Source organism: Hermetia illucens, chromosome 3, assembly GCF_905115235.1.
Source record: "Hermetia illucens chromosome 3, iHerIll2.2.curated.20191125, whole genome shotgun sequence".
NCBI classification, from domain to species: domain Eukaryota; kingdom Metazoa; phylum Arthropoda; class Insecta; order Diptera; family Stratiomyidae; genus Hermetia; species Hermetia illucens.
Window position 1 is genome coordinate 67,089,033 of NC_051851.1, and position 18,739 is coordinate 67,107,771.

At 40.4% G+C, this 18,739-nt stretch overlaps 1 protein-coding gene across 3 annotated transcripts in view; it reads left to right on the plus strand.

Moving 5' to 3' along the window:
* Positions 1-18,739, plus strand: part of LOC119651651 (dorsal-ventral patterning protein tolloid) — a 190,409-nt gene that overhangs the window by 19,311 nt on the left and 152,359 nt on the right. For 2 of the 3 annotated variants that reach the window (XM_038055332.1, XM_038055333.1), the window contains exon 2: positions 9,180-10,107. In XM_038055332.1, the coding sequence (XP_037911260.1) occupies positions 9,828-10,107 (280 nt within the window). In that variant the 5' untranslated portion in view covers positions 9,180-9,827. Of the gene's footprint in view, positions 1-4,556; positions 4,572-9,179; positions 10,108-18,739 lie in introns of those variants that run through there. The other variant, XM_038055329.1, reaches the window with a different exon arrangement.

Genomic DNA, 18,739 nt, shown 5'->3' on the forward strand with positions numbered 1-18,739 from the left:
CATACAATGAGTTACATCGATCTACGTTTAATTCAAGGAAAGTTTCCCTACGTGTAAAACGTGAATGTGGATGGATCACCGAACATAGTTATTTTGGGTATCAAATGGAAGTTTTCGATTAGTACTTTTCAAAGTGTGGACATTTAATGCAAAAGGGAAAAGTTGAGGTTGAAAAGTGGTAATTTCTTTCACGGATCCATTCTCAGAACCTACCCAACCGAAAAATGTGAAAAAAAATCATAAAGCTGCCACTATAATGTGCCTAGGGTGTCAAAATACCGATATCTCAAATCTTCAAACAAAGTTAATAATTATTAATAATAACAGTAATAGTTTTAATAATTGACTGCATCACTGTGTAACGGCGAGAAATAGAGTGCCCATCCCATGGACTAATTTTTCTTAAACAATTGGTTCTATTCACCATTAATTGGTACCATCATAACCGTGACACCCTGTATAATAATAATTGTTAACGCGACAATCGAATTGAACTGCGTCTTGAAGCGTGTTAAAGCACTTCTTTGAAGATGTAATGGTAATGGCGCACTACAGGACTACGTACCGTAGGAAGCACTTTGGTTAGCATTAGGTAGCTCTTCATTCGTAGCTGAGCCGACTGGTATCTATTGTCACGATGCAGATTCCTTTGCCATCAGTGATATTAAGCCACTCGGACAAGCATTTGTTTTTTAAGAAAGCTATTTGGTCGGTTAATAACCCTAATTTTATGAAGCCTAATTTCTCCCCAAAAAGACAAGGGAACCCTCCAAGACAAATCAATGTTCGCACAAATAACACACAATTATGAAGAACCAAAACGCATTCTCGTTACTAATCTACTGATTTATTATTAGTCCAATGCTCATCAATGTCTATGGAATACTTTCAGTTGAAAGCAAATGTTTTCGCCGTATCAAAGTCATTGAGGTTTCAAAAGATGCTATTTAAGTTTAGGTTTAAGTGTTAATAAATTGCCGCTCCTACTTTTACGAGGTACTCTACGAGCTAAGGTGAAGCCTGTTGAATCTGTTAGTTTTCAAACTCGGCGTTCCATAGAATAAGTAAGCTACTCATATTATTCATCTATACCTTTTGCTACCTTATGTGAAGGTACTTTTCAGGAGCTTTCATAACTACTTTATCTTGAGAATTTATATCCTAGATTACCTGAGCTATCTAAAGTAGTGCCTGCTGCTAAGTGCTTAATATATGAGCTGCTAATTCATATTTCGACCCTTGGTAAAGATACCAATCAAAAAAAGGGAAAAGGGGTGAGAAAAAATATATTCCTGCACTTTGAGGAAATTTTATCAGGTAGCGTTGTTATTCCGCCCTTTGTTCAGAGTGTAGTAGGAAGCTTGCCCATTTATTCTGGATTAATCGTTTTACAATGAACGTAATTTTGAATAGATTGTTGTGACTGTTCAAGTGAAATACTGTTATCAAGTGTATGTCAATTCTATTACTGTTATCACTAAGAAATTCTCTTAATTTTCTAAAGCGTTTTCATACTTGGTTTAGATTCAGTATTGCATCTTTTTAAGCAGTCATTGATCTTCCTATAGATTTGAGAAAGTTTGGTTAGTGTCACCTTTGTTATAAATAATATCATATTCTTTGAAGGGAAAACTGCATTCTTCTGCTCCTTACCGTTTCCTAACAGGTTATTGATAAAACTTCCTACCTTCTAAAATTTGGTAGTTAGTCCTTTCAATAGTTCACTTAGTTAACACCGTGATCCTTCGATATAATGCAATTTGTTTGTATAATTCCCTAAATATCATGGCCCAACCATAATTGACATATGGGAGCATATGCCAAATGTCAGTTTTCCGACGAATGTCAGCTTTATGTCCGTCAAAATTTAAGAAAATAAATATTAACTTATAATTGACATTATTGTAGTTTGTGTTGCAATTTGAAGCGGAATTCGCATATTACAGGAAATTATATGCATGTGCGTTTGAACTAGTGAGATGTTTCAGCCTGAAAACCGACCGACCGACCGACACTTCTGTGTGTCGACCGACCGACCGACACTTCTGTGTGTCAGTTGTAACTGTCTTGTTTTTCTACCTTCAAATTTAAAAACCAAATCTCAGGCTCCTCAGATTGCTTATGTTAAATTTGCCTTTACGGAATGTATAACGAAACTGTCGGCTTGGAAATCAACCAGCATATGTTCATTATGGGCATACACAGTGCGCGCAATTTCTATATAAGCGCCCCATATATTGCTCGTTGTGACTATACAGAAGCCTTGAGACATATAAAGTTTATCTGATAATAAATTTATCTTTATTTAAGTTTAGAATAAAAAAAAATTAACGGAATGCATCTTTATTTTTTTTAAATTAACAAAATTTACATTTTTATTGCGCAATCTCTATATACGCACTTGCACTTTTAAGCCTATTGAAATAAATAAACGCATATTCACTAGTTACTAATATTTTTTTTTGCCCCCATTGGACCTTATGACTTCGAAAATTCGATTTGGCGTTGGGGCTATTAAATTTCTAAAGTATTTTCTACGATTTGGCCCCAGCATTCTAAAATTTTTTTCTTTAACTCAAGTACCGAGCCAATTTGGCATTCATTCGCAAAGACTTTCCTAGCAAGTATCCCCCATATATTCTCTATGGGGTTAAAATTAGGACTTCAATGTAGCCACTGCAAAATTTTTATTTGTTTGTCATTTAAAAATGATTTCATGTATGCAGAAGCGTGTACTGCGTCGTTGTCATGTTAGAAATTCCAGTCAAGGTTATTCTCATCTAAATGCGGCATCAGAAGCTCAGTATAAATTACTGAGTTCATTTTGGTTGGTACGATTCCCTGTCGAAGGTTACAGCGAATACCATAACACTACCGCCTCCAAAGTTGCGATTCATTCGAGGAGCTTCATTTTTTTTTAGATCGTGCCAAAATGCGCTAAATTCACCTGGGCCGTAAAGGTTGAATTTCTTGTCATCCGAAAATATTACTGCCTTCCATTCTTCTTCCCATTTCATCCACGATCTAGTAAATTTGAGACGAGCCTTATTATGTGTCGGTGTTAAATGAGGTGCTTTAGCAAGCTTTTTATATTGAATGCTGTTATCAGTATGAAAAATCTGTTGCACTCGTCTCTTTTTAATAGGAAGATGTAATTTCGACATAACCTGGAACCAACCAAAGTTTATTTCTAGTAGCTTCCTCCTTAATCAAGGTAATTTCTCTTTTCCCGATTTTTTTATTTCCATGCGGATGGTTTTTTTGTACCGTATTTTCCCTTTAATCTAAAGCAATTCTGCAAAACTCCGTCGGATCTACCGATTTCTCTCAACATCGCTCTCATTATGCAGCCTGAATCTTCCATTCTGGCAAGTTGGCCTTTTTCTTCTTCGGTTAACAGTTTTCCACGAGGCATTGCTATAATCTAAGCTAAAAATGTTAAATTTGAGCACTGTTTTACGTAGAACACTACAAAACACGCCTTTTAATTACAAAAAAAAACTTTTCAAAAGTAATTTTATAGACGTTTTAGATACCTGCGTTTATAGAAATTGCGCACTTGCAAATGATTGCTTTCTTCCAGAAACCAAATATCATACATTTTTCAGCTGATCTAAATGTCGCTGTCATAACGAATTCTCAGGAAACCAAGGAACCTATATTCCCATCAATTGTTTCATACAATCTTCGCATTTTATGCATTTTCTAAAAAAAAAGGAAAAAAATGTGACTGCGTATATAGAAATTGCGCTCACTGTATCTTATATCTAAAAAAAATATTTTTCAATATTATTACGTTTTGCACCTTCCAAAGTTGTTATCTGCGTCGTATTCACTACTTCGCCTTTATCCTCTGAGGAACCTAGACCTCTTAATTATACTCTTTTTGGTGCACATATTTTATTTTCCGATTTTCGATATTTGTCAATTTACCAAGTAATTGGATTATGTTTTTTAGTTCGCTGAATGTTCCCATATTAAGAACAATCTTTGATGATAAATGGTTTTTTTTTCAAAATGTTGTCCTATTACTTTGAGGAGTGTTTTTATTTTTTTAATGTTGGGAAATTTCCTTTTGCTTTCTTCCGTTATACAGACTTCTTTTGAGATTTAGAATCCTGCTTTACGTTCTAAGTTATTATTCATATGCTTGATGGCACATGAAAGTGTTTAGCGGTTCGCATGATAATATAAAGAGTATCCGGCGGAGGCATTGGGATTTTAAAATTAAATAATAGAAAAATAAGTACTAACTTAATTAGAAAGGCATATTAAGAAAGCGAAACGCAGATTTTACTTCTTTTTTTTCGGAAAACTATCTGATTCAAATGTCAGAATTATCGTTGACATTTTTGAAATCTATAGTCGTCATTCTGTTCAACGTACCGGAAAGCCACAGCGAAATATTATTTATTTCTTCAGTACTGTTATCTGTTTCCAAATCAAGATTGATCATTGATTTCGGTAGTTCAACTGCAGCTGTTGCTGCTTGGTGCCGAAACCGCACCCACAATCGCGTATCACGTAAATGCCGATCGTTATAACTCGAACAAAGCACCAGAATTTTAATAGTGAGTTTCACCAACTTTCCAGCAAATCACTCGACCTCTTTGATGGCGGCACAGAAACTATCAGAAATGGAGGATTTTTGCAATATCGGGGCTACCAATGTTTTTCGCGAAGACATGGATTTGTGAATACTTCCTGCTTGCTCCATTTGTTCATTTCTCGAAGAAACCGAGGTCCGCTCTGGCGGGATGACTCTTCCTTACTTTGCCCCGACAAAATCTGGACCGACAAACTTCAGTGACATACAGGTCAAGTATCGGTAGATGTGTTGACTAAAAAGCGGGAGCAAAATTGGGTATGCCATAGTTTAAGAAAGGGTGACAAATCCATTACGGACTACGTTACGGATCGATTTCTGTCTATGTCATGTAGTGGAATCCACTACTCCTGAAGAGCAGGCTCAGAAACCCATGGCGCAGAACAGCATAGCTCCTCAAGAAGATTTGAAAAGAGTTGAACCACATTACGGTGCGTTGAAAGCAATGATGTCTAGGCATGGTTGACGCGCTATGTTGTGCTATAGCGACAAGCATATATATAATTTCCAAAAGATTTTAACTTGCTTGCATTTCTGCATTATAATTGCGTTACTTGCTGAAATCAAACATTATCAAATGAAGAAGTGTGGGTGTAAAAAAAAATATTTGAACATTTCCATGAAATGTGGTTCACATTAAATATCCTCCTGGTTAGTATTTTTGAAATATTTCATGGAATAATTTAGTGTGAGAAGTATTTGTAGGTATGATTACTGGCCATATCATAATTACTTCTGGTTGTAATTCTGTTGATCTGATTGCTCGATCGCTGCCGGGCTGTTGGGACTCAACTAACCTTATGGTGTTTCAAAAATGTGTAAGCAGTAACAGGTAGTCATAAGGAGCCCGTGACAGTCCATGTGGCTGACGCGTTTCTCCATTACATCTGATCAAGGTATTTTAGAGCCCACCTTGGTATTTAGATAACTCCTTACGGTCACCATGTGACTTCCAGGAAATCTCTCTTGGACTACATTCAATTGCTTATGGAAATTTTTCTTATCCTTTATATTGGAAATCTCCGTTAGCGTCGCATAATGCAGATATTGGTCATTCTGAGCAGTGTAAAATAAAACCTGATTAAAATCGGTTTACTCTCAGCCTTCGTTTTGTGTTTTTTTCGCTGCTGTAACTTATCATTTGCACAGCGTTAAGTGTGATGATAGTGAAACTGGAGCACAATCTGACTGTGTGGATGCCCTAGGCCTTACAAGGAGTGAACAGGAAACACTTAAGCCAAGATATTAACGTCATAATTAACAGGAATAATTTGCATATAAGTGAAATTCTAACGTCCCGTATATGTAGAAGCATTGTTCCCCAGTCCTGTTTTATACCTATTTAGATAACCTTCAGTGCACTTACTAATAACGTTGACCTCCTAGTGTGAAGCTTATGAAGTTGACTATTATTATAATGTATCTGATCAGGTGAAATCCAACTAAATGGCTGGCCCTGTTTTCCAGAAATGTGAAGTCTACAAACCTTGAACCATGGTTGTTGCGGCCATCAAGACCATATCTCTCCATCAATTGACGGAACAAGTTGGTGTCAAAACCCCCTCCATTCCAGCCCATATCTCCTTCATATTTCTGGGTTTCCTCGATAAAGTTGTTGAGAAACGTGCTCACATTTCAGGAATCAATTATTAGCCGTTTTCGATAGTCAAAGGTCGTAGTTTACTAGCCAACATCCACATTCATCATCATCAACGGCGCAACAACCGGTATCCGGTCTAGTCCTGCCTTAATAAGGAACTCCAGACATCCCGGCTTTGCACCGAGGTCCACCAATTCGATATCCCTAAAAGCTGTCTAGCGTCCTGACCTACGACATCGCTTCATCTCAGGTGGGGCTCGTCTTCTTTTTCTACCATAGATATTGGCCTTATGAACTTTCCAGGCTGGATCAACCTCATCCATACGGATTAGGTGACCCGCCCACCGTAACCTATTGAGCCGGATTTTATCCACAATTTGAAGGTCATGGTATCGCTCATAGATTTCGTCGTTATGTAGGCTTCGGAGTCGTCCATCCTCATGTAGGGGGCCAAAAATTCTTCAGAGGATTCTTCTCTCGAACGCGGCTAAGAGTTCGCAATTTTTTTGCTAAGAACCCAAGTCTCCGAGCAATGCATGAGGGCCCCATACGCCCAGAACATCATTGGCCCATACCAAAGAGGCTTCACTCCAGACAAATCAGCAACAGATCACATTTTCTTTCTGCGGCAAGTAATGGAAAAACTGTTCGAATGTGGACACCAGTTGCACCATCTATTCATCAATTTTAAAGCCGCCTGGGTAAAACTGTACGCGGCCATGAGAGAATTCGGTATCCCGACGGAACTGATAAGACTGACTAGGCTAACTCTGACCAATGTGCGATCACTTTCAAGACCATTCGACATCAACAACGGTCTATGACAAGGGGATGCCCTATCATGCGTTCTCTTTAAGCTGGCCCCGAGAAAATGATCCGTGATGTTGAGGTAAATGCAAAAGGTACGATCCTTTTTAAGTCCACCGAACTACTGGCCTATGCTGACGATATCGACATCATGGGAAGAACGACCCGAGATGTACTAACTGCCTTCATCCAGATCGAGCAGGTGGCGCGAGGTCTTGAGGTGCACATCGATGAAGGCAAGACAAAGTATATTGTGGCAACGTCAGCACCGAAAACGAACCAATTAACAACATCAAACCGCACTGGTCAAACGGGAAGAATAAATATTGGAGAATACAACTTTGAGACTGTTGATAATTTCTCCTATCTAGGGTCGAAAATCACAACCGATAACAACTACGATGATGAAATCCGCGCACGGTTGTTGTCAGCCAACAGAGCCTATTTCAGGTTAGGAAACCTGTTCCGCTCGAAACATCTTACCATGGGTTCAAAGCTCTTACTGTACAAGACAATGATTTTGCCAGGCCTCATGTATGCCTCGGAGACTTGGGTTCTTAGCACGAAAAATTTCGAACTCTTGGCCGCGTTCGAGAGAAGAATCCTCTGAAGAATTTTTGGCCCCCTTCCGTAACCTACATAACGACAAAATCTATGAGCGATACAATGACCGTTAGGTTGTGGATAAAATCCGGCTCAATAGGTTACGGTGGGCGGGTCACTTAACCCGTATGGATGAGGATGATCCAGCCCGGAAAGTCTATAAGGGTAATATCTATGGTAGAAAAAGAAGACGAGCAGATCCTGCCTAAGATGGAATGATGGCGTAGGTCAGGACGCCAGACAGCTTTTAGGGATATCGAATTGGTGGACTTTGGCGCAAAACCGGGACGTCTGGAGTTCCTTTTTAAGGCAGGCCTAGACCGGATTCCGGTTGTTGCGCCGTTTTTGACGATGATGATAGGAGAAATTATCAACGGTCTCAAAGTTGTAGTCTTCTATATTTATTCTTATCGTTTGTCCAGTGCGGTTTGATGTTGTTGGTTGGTTGGTTTTCGATGCTGACGTTGCCACAATATATTTTGTCTTGCCTTCATTGATGTGCAGCCCAAGACCTCGCGCCGCCTGCTCGATCTGGATGAAGGCAGTTTGTACGTCTCGGGTCGTTCTTCCCATGATGTCGATATCGTCAGCATAGACCAGTAGTTGGGTGGACTTAAAGAGGATCGCCCCCCCCCCCCCCCCCCCCACCCCATTCACGTTTGTCGCTTTTTAACACAAGCAGGGAACACTTTGAATTTATACTTAAACCCAACTGACGGTGCAAAATGTAAAAAGGGTTTGAAAAAATTTGAATCCTTATTGTTATCTTTCCCTTCCACAGTTGGTTTACATCCCAAATCCCAAGTTTCTGTATCATATTGAAATGGCATCTTTTCCTCTATTGCTTTTTCTCGGAAAATCGTTATTTTTGTCTTTCATAATTCTAGTGAACCATTATAAAATACATACTTTTTATTGCTTTCAATTTCTCTTATCTTGAATTTATTGATTTTCATTTCTTTTTAACCAGTTCGCTTAACAACCCGCTTCCAGTTTCAGCGCCATTTCATGAGAAAGATTTTCGCCCGTATTCAATTCGCGTGCAATCTTTCACTGAATGCCTTGAAGTTAATTATTTGCGACTTTAGATTTAATTAAACACAAATCCAACAGTTTTCCAGTCTTTTGAGATTTATTTTATTTTCCAAAATTTAAATCAGATGGGTAAAGGTATTGGTTGAATATTTTACCAAAGTCAAATTTTACGGAATGCGATCAAAGGCATATTCCCCACTGACTGTGTATTTATATTTGCAGGAAAACTCAATGACATGATTTGCACCTTTCAAGTGCAATCTCGCATCATATCTTTTACTAAAAAATTTGTGTTTTCGTATCGTCCCAGAATTTAGTTCGGAATACTTGAAATATTTCTGCTTTTCGGTAGCACTGTGCCCTTTAAGTAGTGTAGCCAGATAACAGCTCCCTGAATACCTAAAATGTTCAAGTTTACACCTTATTATTCCAAAGTAAACATATCTTATCCACTTGCAGATAGATGTCCATAATTAATATATGTGTGACCAGAGCTAATAGCAATTCGTTATGTTCTTATAATTACAGAAACAATGTGTTCATGCAAATTATGTGTTAATTAAAAAGGTTAATCTACAAGGTTCTTGTGTTCAGTAAGAACGATTACAATTACCCCCGGCTTTGGGTTTCGTTGCATTATCCGTCAATGGGGGTTTCTTGAGTGCTGAATCCTACCATGATAGAGAAAGAAGTTCATCGACTTAAGATCATTGTGCGTGAAAACTTATTGTAAATTTTTAATTGAAGCGAAATTATCTGGAAGATTTTCAATATACAAACTATAGTGGTATTGGTGGACACTTGGTTGTAAAGCAAAACGAATGAACAGATGTGAGACTGTTGATAAGGAGCCAAGAAAGCATCATTCACTATCTATCTTGGACCGAATTACAAGCGCAAACGATTAATGGTTAATCGCGCAATACTTTGCAGCTCCTCTCACAGTACATGATGTAGTACGGAACAACTTGGGCGCATCTTTAAGTCGCTTTACTTAATGAAATATTTATAAATAGAATCTACAGCCTATTAGTTCTGAAATAGTGTTTCGGCGGTACCCGCGATATCACAGCAGTAGTCAAGCGGTATTATAGGTCACAAAAGTCGGTTTGGAAAACATACAGATATTGAACGTGTGCGTGCTGTGGTGTATTGAGTGCCGAGTGCTGTGTAATCATGGCGTTCAGACATTTCGATATACTCCCTAAAGATCTTTCACGGAAATTGAAATGCAGTGCCGCGTTCAATTGGTTAAGTGCAGTTTTCATAGTTGCGTTAATGTCACAAATGTGCAATTGTATCTATATCAATGAGAGTGTCATAACAATGAAACATCACCAGCATCAGCAACCACATCGCCGGGTCTACCGCAGCAAATTCACCATTGAGGAGTTACTGAATACACAATTCGAATATAAGACATCGAACGACATCGATATGGATCCTTGCAAAGCAGGTGAGTGATTTCAATGCATGGCGGATTTTCAAAAATGTTAAATACTTCTGTTTACTGGCTTAACCGCTGTCCATTCTTAGCTCAAGCACGAGTGGAATATCATTTATTGATTGTTAAGCGTTATCACTATTGCCGACCCCTGATGACGATTGTGTTTAAGGTTATTTAATGTGCACTTCAATAATACGATTGTTGTCGTTTATAGCTCCTTTTATTAGGTTTCATTGGTAAATTTTTAACGATCATAAGCCATTTGGATGCTGGCTTCAATATGGGTTTGATTCTATAATTTTGTTTGTTTTTCCTCTTTTTCTTGTGCACTTTACTCGTTGGCAAGATAATTGCCACCGCAGGCTGGTACGAGGCTGCACCATGGAGGCTTGGGTATTGCATCAAGATAAACAAAGAATGTTTGAAATTCTGTAGACCCAGATTAATTATATGTTTCTGTTGCATTTATCATCATGATTGAACTTTGAAGGATATGTGTTAGCCAGTGGTATAACAAATGAACTTTTTTTACAGTTACAGAAATACGGTATTTCGGGAACTAAATGCTGCTTCACCAGTGTATTTTCGTCTAGAAGAGAATTATCTGTTTCTTTTATTGCATTTATCACTTTTGGCAAGCTCTGTTTTATTGTGATTGTAATGTTAGATTTACTACTGGTTCATGAAAATTCCTTAATTTGTAGCCTATTAATCTTGTGGAAAATTCACCTACACATTTATTTCGGGTTGATTCTAATCTTCAATTAGGGGCAGGGGTCCCCATACACCTAAAAGAGAGTTGCAAATTTCCCTTTTGCCAAATAAAGCTATTAGTATTTTCTGAAGCCACTACTAGTGGCAGTAGAGGGAGTACGGAGTCCTAAAACGGTCAATTATTTCAAAGACTCAGAAACGTTCTCAGAACCAGTCAACCGAAAAATTAGAAAAAAAATATGGTGTTTGGTGCATATGGCATCTAGGCCCCGAAATAGTCCTTACGAAATCTGCTCAATTAAGGTTAAAAATAAAAATATTAGTATATTTTCAATTCACTGCGCACCCCCTTTAAATTCATCCTAGATGCGGAAAATTGCAGAAATATAGGTTTTAGCATCATATTAGAAAGCTTGGTGGAAATTCTACTAAAAGTTGCCACTTTCGCGTCAAATTACTACTCCTTAAGAAATAAAATGTCAATATCATATCGAATTGAATATCGAGTGTATTCAATTTACATATATATACTACGAGCTACTTATAAAAGGCAGGACTTGCGACCATGAAGTCATGGTCTGGTATTATAGCGACCTTTAGGGTCCTATGCTAGCGTTACAGCATCCAACTGGGTTGCAAGTGGTGCACAGTCGCCTGAGGGCACTTCAAGCCTACCTAGCCGAGAACAGAGTACACTCAAACTGCATTCCCTGGTCAGCAATGGTTTCAGCTGGAACTCTAAAGCGTACGATCCATTCCCGACAAAGGGCCTCATCGCACGATTGTGCGGAAATGTCAGCCAGTGGTATTGCTTCAGGCAACAATCATCCAAATGCGAATCTCACAAGGGGTCAATGATGGCGATGTGGATCGTATGAAAGCGCTTTGTAGACTGAGGGAATGAGCCTACTTCTTTCTGTACGTGCTTGGAGACTTTACACTTTTGGCAGGGGATGCACTATTTGGTCCAAAAATTAAGATTCATTGGGAGTCAGAAATATTTGCTTGTGACCAGGCGATTCGTTGTCCAAATGGCTGGGTGTGCAAGATTGTGTACTGCATTGAATATTTCCTTGCGAGAAGCGGCTGGAATATATAGCCTAGGTACCTTTTCAGAGGTCTCGCAGAGTATTTCGGAGGTTGGACCGAAAAGGGGACAGACCAAAAAGCATTCGCGTGAATTCGAAAAGTCTGAAGGGGGTGCATATTGCCGTTTTTGGAATATCTTCTGCAGCTACAGGGACTTGATACTCCTTGGCTAACTCCAAGGTCGCGAAAACACGGCAGTTGGCTAGATTGTGCAAGTTGCGGATTAGTGGTATGGGATAGCGGTTTGGCCGTTGGGCTTTGGGACCATGTGTAGTGGAGAAGACCAGCAACTATTTAATTGTCTGCAAATGCTGTGCGTCTTATTTCTTATCAACAGAAGGTATGGGAGCTAATAATGCAGATGTGGTGCTGTACATCATGCTTAGCTGCGAGAGATTAATTTCAGTATTTATGTTGCTGTATTTTTGAAGAAGCGCGTAAATTCGAAGGTCTGATATTTCTTTAAAAATAATTGAAAGACTGACAGTAGATTATGCGGCAAGTTTCCCTGAAGACTTAAACGAAATTACGGGGTCTGTAAGAGACATATTCTGCAAATTCACTAGCAATCCATAGTGCCGCCCATTTCGGTTAGAGGACAACGAAGTAGTTCAGGACCTATCAGCCGAACGCAAAACTCCGACTGTTGCCGCCAGCTTAGAGACGGTAGCCGCGAGGGTTGCCATCTTCGGCTGAAGCTCAGGAATTTGTCCCGTGGCTTCCCGCGATGCGATCACTGACCATGGGGCGCACCTCATGGATTTTGCTAATAATTCCAAAGATTCGAAGTCTGTACAGGCAAAGGTGACCTGGGTGCGTTTCCGCTGCAACCACAGCGATTTCAGAAGCTCAACCCCGACCTTATCCCGGCCTAACTGCTTCATCTCATGCAATAGTTGATTCAGCTTTGCTGACTCCGTTACTCTTAGTCGCTTGATGAGGATGCCCTTTAATGTCGAGCGGGAACACTCTTCCAGAATATCGGCGACAAGTCCAATCGACTCCTCGTCCAGGCCGGCGAGCGCGTGGTTGTATCGCGTGGCATCAGTAGTGACGTCCGCGAGCGCGAACTGCGCCTCTAATTGTTGGAATCAGGCTTCCGGGTTACGTCGTAAAAACGATGGCACTCGTACCGCCACTGCGACTATTGTGGGGGCGGAGTCGTTTGCCGCGCTGTTATGATATGACATTTGCGAAATAGACGGATTTGCTTGAAGAACACGAAGAGTTGACCGAGCCCCACACCGGGCGGAAACCGTAAAAACTTAACCACGACCGAAGCGAGACTGAACGCCGGAGCGGAACTAGTCGAGCCTACATGCCGACAACAGGCTGAGGAAAACCAATGGAGCGCCAAAAACCACAGTCTGTCTGTCCAACTATGCTTCTTTTAACTTTAAAAAAACTTTGTGCCGTTTCTTGCGGTTTAACTTTTTTTACATAACAAAGAATAATTTAACTAATTGAATAAAAAAAAGGTGGTTTGTTGCTGCAGTTGTGGAAACTTCTTCGAAATGTACTTGTTTTTCCTTAAGTTTAGATGGTTGCATTGGGAAGCTGGTTGTGCACATCTGAAATTCGATCGCGATGAAATGGAGTTCTCTTCATGCTTCAAACGTAGATATACCTATCTTTTAGGACATACGCAAGATCGCGACAGCAAAAAGTCTTGACGAAAAATGTTCATTGGAATCGGAAGTAAGCAAGCAAAGTTTGAATGAAGTAAAAGTGATGCGTGAAAGCCAGGATTCTTTAGACACACGATTTTAAGCTATGAAACAAGAAAATGAATCCTTATGGCGCGAAATAGCAATCAGCCTTCATCACGTAATATGACCGGAGTAAAGAGAAATTCCCAGCTGGTGATGAAGAATTAGTTGAGGCTATGTCGGGGTAGCTGGTGTTGCTCTTTCAAATGTGTGTACGCTGGGGCTGCTGTCTTGTCGCTCGGCTGCAGTTGCGTTAGGGCTACCGAATTTCGAATCAGTTTGAATCAGGGTCACCAATTGTTGTAGTTGATCCGTTTTATAACTAATTGCAATAACTACAGGATTCCATTTCTTATAACTAACCACTCCCTGAAGAAAATCGGCTGATCGGCCGAATAGGGGCTTTTTGTTGCAAACAGCTGAAAAGAAATCGTTAATATAATATTGTAGTAATTAATAACTATTTATTAATCCATCATCATCATCAACTGCGCAACAACCGGTATCCGGTCTAGGCCTGCTTTACTAAGGAACTCCAGACATCTCGGTTTTGCGCAAAGTCCACCAATTCGATATTCCTAACAGTTGTTTGGCGTCCTGACCTACGCCATCGCTCCATCTCGGGCAGAGTCTGGCTTGTCTTCTTTTTCTAATATAGATATTGTTCTTATAGACTTTCCAGGCTGGATAATCCTCATCCATACGTAGGCTACGGAATCGTCCATCCTCATTTAGGGGGCCAAAAATTCTTCGGAGGATTATTCCCTCGAACGTGGCCAAGAATTCGTAATTTTTTTTTTGCTAAGAACCCAGGTTTCCAGGGAATACGTAAGGACTGGCAAGATCATAGTCTTGTACAGTAAGAGCTTTAACCCTATGGTGACACGTTTCGGGCGAAAGAGTTTTTGTAAACTGAAATAGGCTCTATTGACAGCCAACAACTGTGCACGGAGTTCATTGTCATAGCTGTTATTAGTTGTGATTTTCGATTCTAGATAGGAGAAATTTTCAACGGTCTCAAAGTTATAGTCTCCTATCTTTATTGTTTTTGTTTGACCAGTGCGATTCGAAGCTCTTCGTTCTTTGGTATTTGGCGCGCACTTTGCCACCATGTTCTTGCATTCATTAATGTGCAGCCTAGAATCTCGCGCCGCCTGTTCGATTTGGATGAAGGTAGACTGTACACCTCAGGTTATTCGTCCTATGAGCCAGTAGTTGCGTGGACATCGCGAATCACTTCCTCCAGGGCCAGGTTAAAGAGGACACATGATAGGGCATCCCTTTGTCTTAGACCGTTGTTGATGTTGAATCATCTCGAGAGTGATCCTGCGGTTTTTATATGATTTAGTCGCTTCCATATTTGCCCAATTCTGCTGCAATTCCATCGGCTCCTGGTAACTTATGGTTTTTAAGTCGAAGCTTGATGGTGGCAGCATTTGTCCGTCGTTTTCAGTTGGCGGGACCTCCAACTCACCGATATTTTGGTTGTTGAGCATTTCATCAAATATTCAACCCATCGCTCCAATATGCCCATTTCTGTCGGAAATTAGATTTCCCTCTTTGCCTCGGCAGGATGAGCATCGAAGTGTATAAGGCTTCATCCTGCTGACTTTTTGGTAAAACTTATTTGCCTGGTGCGGTTACTCTCTGTACTTTTTGAGTTCACAGATCTGCAGGTTCTCCCAGGCTTCCTTCTCCGTCTGTGAAGTTGCTTCTCCGCTCGACGGAGTTCGTGATAGGTTTCTGTCCGTGCCTGCGTTCTTTAAGAATACAACATTACTCGGTATGCAGTATTCTTCCGTTCCTTTCCTAGCTTACATTCATCATCGAACCAGCTGTTCCGACTTCTCTTGCGGCTGGGGCCAAGTATGTTTGTGATTGTATCATTTATTGATGCTTCTTCTCCAGGACATCTATTGACTGCAGTTATGATATTACGGAGAGCTGTGTTGTGAATGACTTCAATATTCAGTCTCACCTGATTGTTAGAGATAGTGATTCGAATCTATAGTGGACCCCCTATATATTCTGACATTCATCAAAGCTAAGAGGTGGCGGCGTTCAATCAGTACATGGTCAATTTATTTGAAAGTGGTCCTGCCTGGGGAGACCCACGTATGTTTGTGGTCCGCTTTCTGCGTAAAGCAGGTACTTCCAATAACCATTTCGTACGATACTGCTGACTGAATGCACGGGCTTTGTCTCTACTTGACTGTTGAAATTTCCAAGTATGATTTTGATATAATACTTGGGCAGGCTTCGAAAGTCTGTTCAAATGCCTCATAAAAGGTATCCTTCTCTGACTCTGCAGTCTCCTCTGTAGGAACGTGAACGATTAGAGACTTATATTTCAAAAACGCGGAGCTTATATTTCCAAAGCCAAAAATAGCCGGTTTCTTTTTTTCGCTGACTAAGAAACCTTCTTCGAGCACCTAGTTTACTGGATTAACTATTTAATATTTCATCTCATCTCAAGGTTTTCAACCTGCTAACAACACGTAAGCGAGCCGCTGAGGCGGGTGAGTTTCCAGTCGTGGTAAGTTACGCTACTTTGGTGTGTAGCTCGGACGAATCTCCGTTAAGCGACTCCATTCTACAGCGCCTCCACAATTCAAATTATTATCTTGAACAGGGCAAACACCGGTAACTGGTTTAGGCCTGTCCTAATTATCAATATCAATATTTTTTGTTGAGGATGCTGGGAGTCCGGATAGCTCAGTGGTTAGAGCACTAGGCTGTCATACGGAAGGTCGCGGTTCAAATCTCACTGGTGGCAGTGGAATTTGCATCGTGATTTGACGTCGGATACCAGTCGACTCAGCTGTGAATGAGTACCTGAGTCACATCAGGGTAATAATCTCGGGCGAGCGCAATGCTGACCACATTGCCTCCTAGTGTACCGTTACGGTCTTGAATGAAGTGCTCTAACACACTTCAAGGCCCTGATCCAATATGGATTGTTGCGCCAACGATTATTATTATTATTAATCAGCTTATGCCGCGGCCACTCGTCTGATGTCCCGAACAACTGTCTGGCATTATGACCTATACAAACGCTCCATTTGAGGTGGGGTCTGTCGCGTCTTCTATTTCTAGTATAGATAAGGTTAAGGTAACTCGCGCACCGCAGCATATTGATTTAGAATTTAAACACAACCGACCGTTCGTGGTGTCGCTTATTAATTTGGTATATAGGCCAAAAATTATTTGAAGAATTCTTCTCTCGAAGGCGGCTAAGGGTTTCTGGTTTCTCTTACTAAGAACCCAAGTCTCCGAGGAATACATGAGGACTGGGAAGACTACTACCTTGGACAGTTAGAGCTTTGACCCCATTATTAGATGTTCCGAACGGAACGGTTCCTGAAGTTGAAATAGGCTCTACTGGCTGCCAGCAACCGTGTGCGATTTTGATAATATTGGAAAATTTTTAAACGATTTTAAAATGCATATCTTTATTGTTGTCAATTTTCGGGCACTGTTTGATATTGTTGTTAGGCGCTTACGTTGTCACTATGTAGTTCGTCTTGGTTCGATTAATGTGCAGCCCACGATCTCGTCCCTCTTGATCTGGGTGAAGGTGGCTTATACATTTTGAGTTGTCCTTCCCATTGCAGCAATACCGTAGAGTTAGTTAAGATGGAAAGGATGCATGGTACAGCATCCGCTTATCTTAGATTGTTGGTGATGGTGAGGTTCCTAGAGACTGATCCTGCTTCTTTTATCTAAACTCGCACACTGGTCAGGTATTATTATTTTGCCGAGATACCGAATTTTCTCTCACCCGTGTACAGTTTTTCCCTGGCTACGCTGCAATAGGCAGCCTTGAAGTTAATGAAAAAGTGGCGCAACTGATGACCATATTGCAACAGAAGGACAATACTACTCAGTAATGTAACACCACCATGATTGCTATCAATTTTTCCATGTATGGGACAGACCGCGCCTCATTGCCAATCCTTTGGTTCTGATTCACTGTCAAAAACTTTGAGCATCAGTTGATTAACCGTTTGGTGTAGCTGCTCTCTCGACTCTTCGAGTTCACACAGTTGCTGGCCCTTGCAAGCTTCCTTTTTCTGTTTGTGAAGTTTTTTCCACTCCCCTGGGTTCGTGATAAGTCACTGCGAATGCTAGATTGCTGAAGCGGCCGGTATGCAGTATTTTTCGGTTTCGTAAGTAGCTTACCATAATCATCGAATCAGCCGTTCGTTTTTTTGTGACTAGGGCCAAATATATTTATGATCGTGCCAATGATAGCGCTCTTCTCAGGTAGTTGTGAATTTAATTTTTCGGTGCTTCGTCTCTAGGATGTCTGCCCTCGAATACTTTCTTCTGTCAATTGGGTGCGTATTGCGGCATCAATTTCCCCCTTACAGGTGCTAGGTCCGTAGCCTACATAACGACGACGATCTATGAGCGATACTATGATCGTCAGGTTGTAGATAAAATCCGGCTCAATTGGTTACGTTGGGTGGGTCACTTAACCCGTATGGAAAGGTATCTATGGTAGAAAAAGGAGACGAGGCAGACCCTGCCTGAGATGGAGCGATGAGGTAGGTCAGGACGCCAGACAGCTTTTAGAGACATCGAACTGGTGGACCTCGGCGCAAAATCGAGATGTCTGGAGTTCCTTATTAAGGCAGGCCTAGACCGGATATCGATTGTTGCACTCTTGATGATGATGATGATAAGTGCTACGAAGGGCTCTGTTATGGATGACAGTGTTCATTCTCATCCAATTGACAGAAGGAATTCAAAGTGGGATTACTATTCGAGCCGGTCCACCATGGCAACGAAATGGTTAGCTGAATACGTATATATAACTAGATCGATCGGCTACAGTGATAAATGTGCTTCGTTTTCAGCTAAGAAAATAACGTTTTGTTGACCAATTATTTTTCAAAAATATTAAATCAATAAATTGTAATTGTAAATTGTTTGTGAAAAAAAGTATTCATGATTATTCCTTCATGACTTCTTCCAGATTTCTCGAAGAAAACAAATTTGTTAGACGTCTTTCACAATTTCTATCCTTTAAGGAGAGCAGAAGCGCTAGTATGATGTCCCCTCTTTCACTAACAATCGACTGTAATTGCGAACTTTTCAATCACAGCATTATGTATGCGTCTATT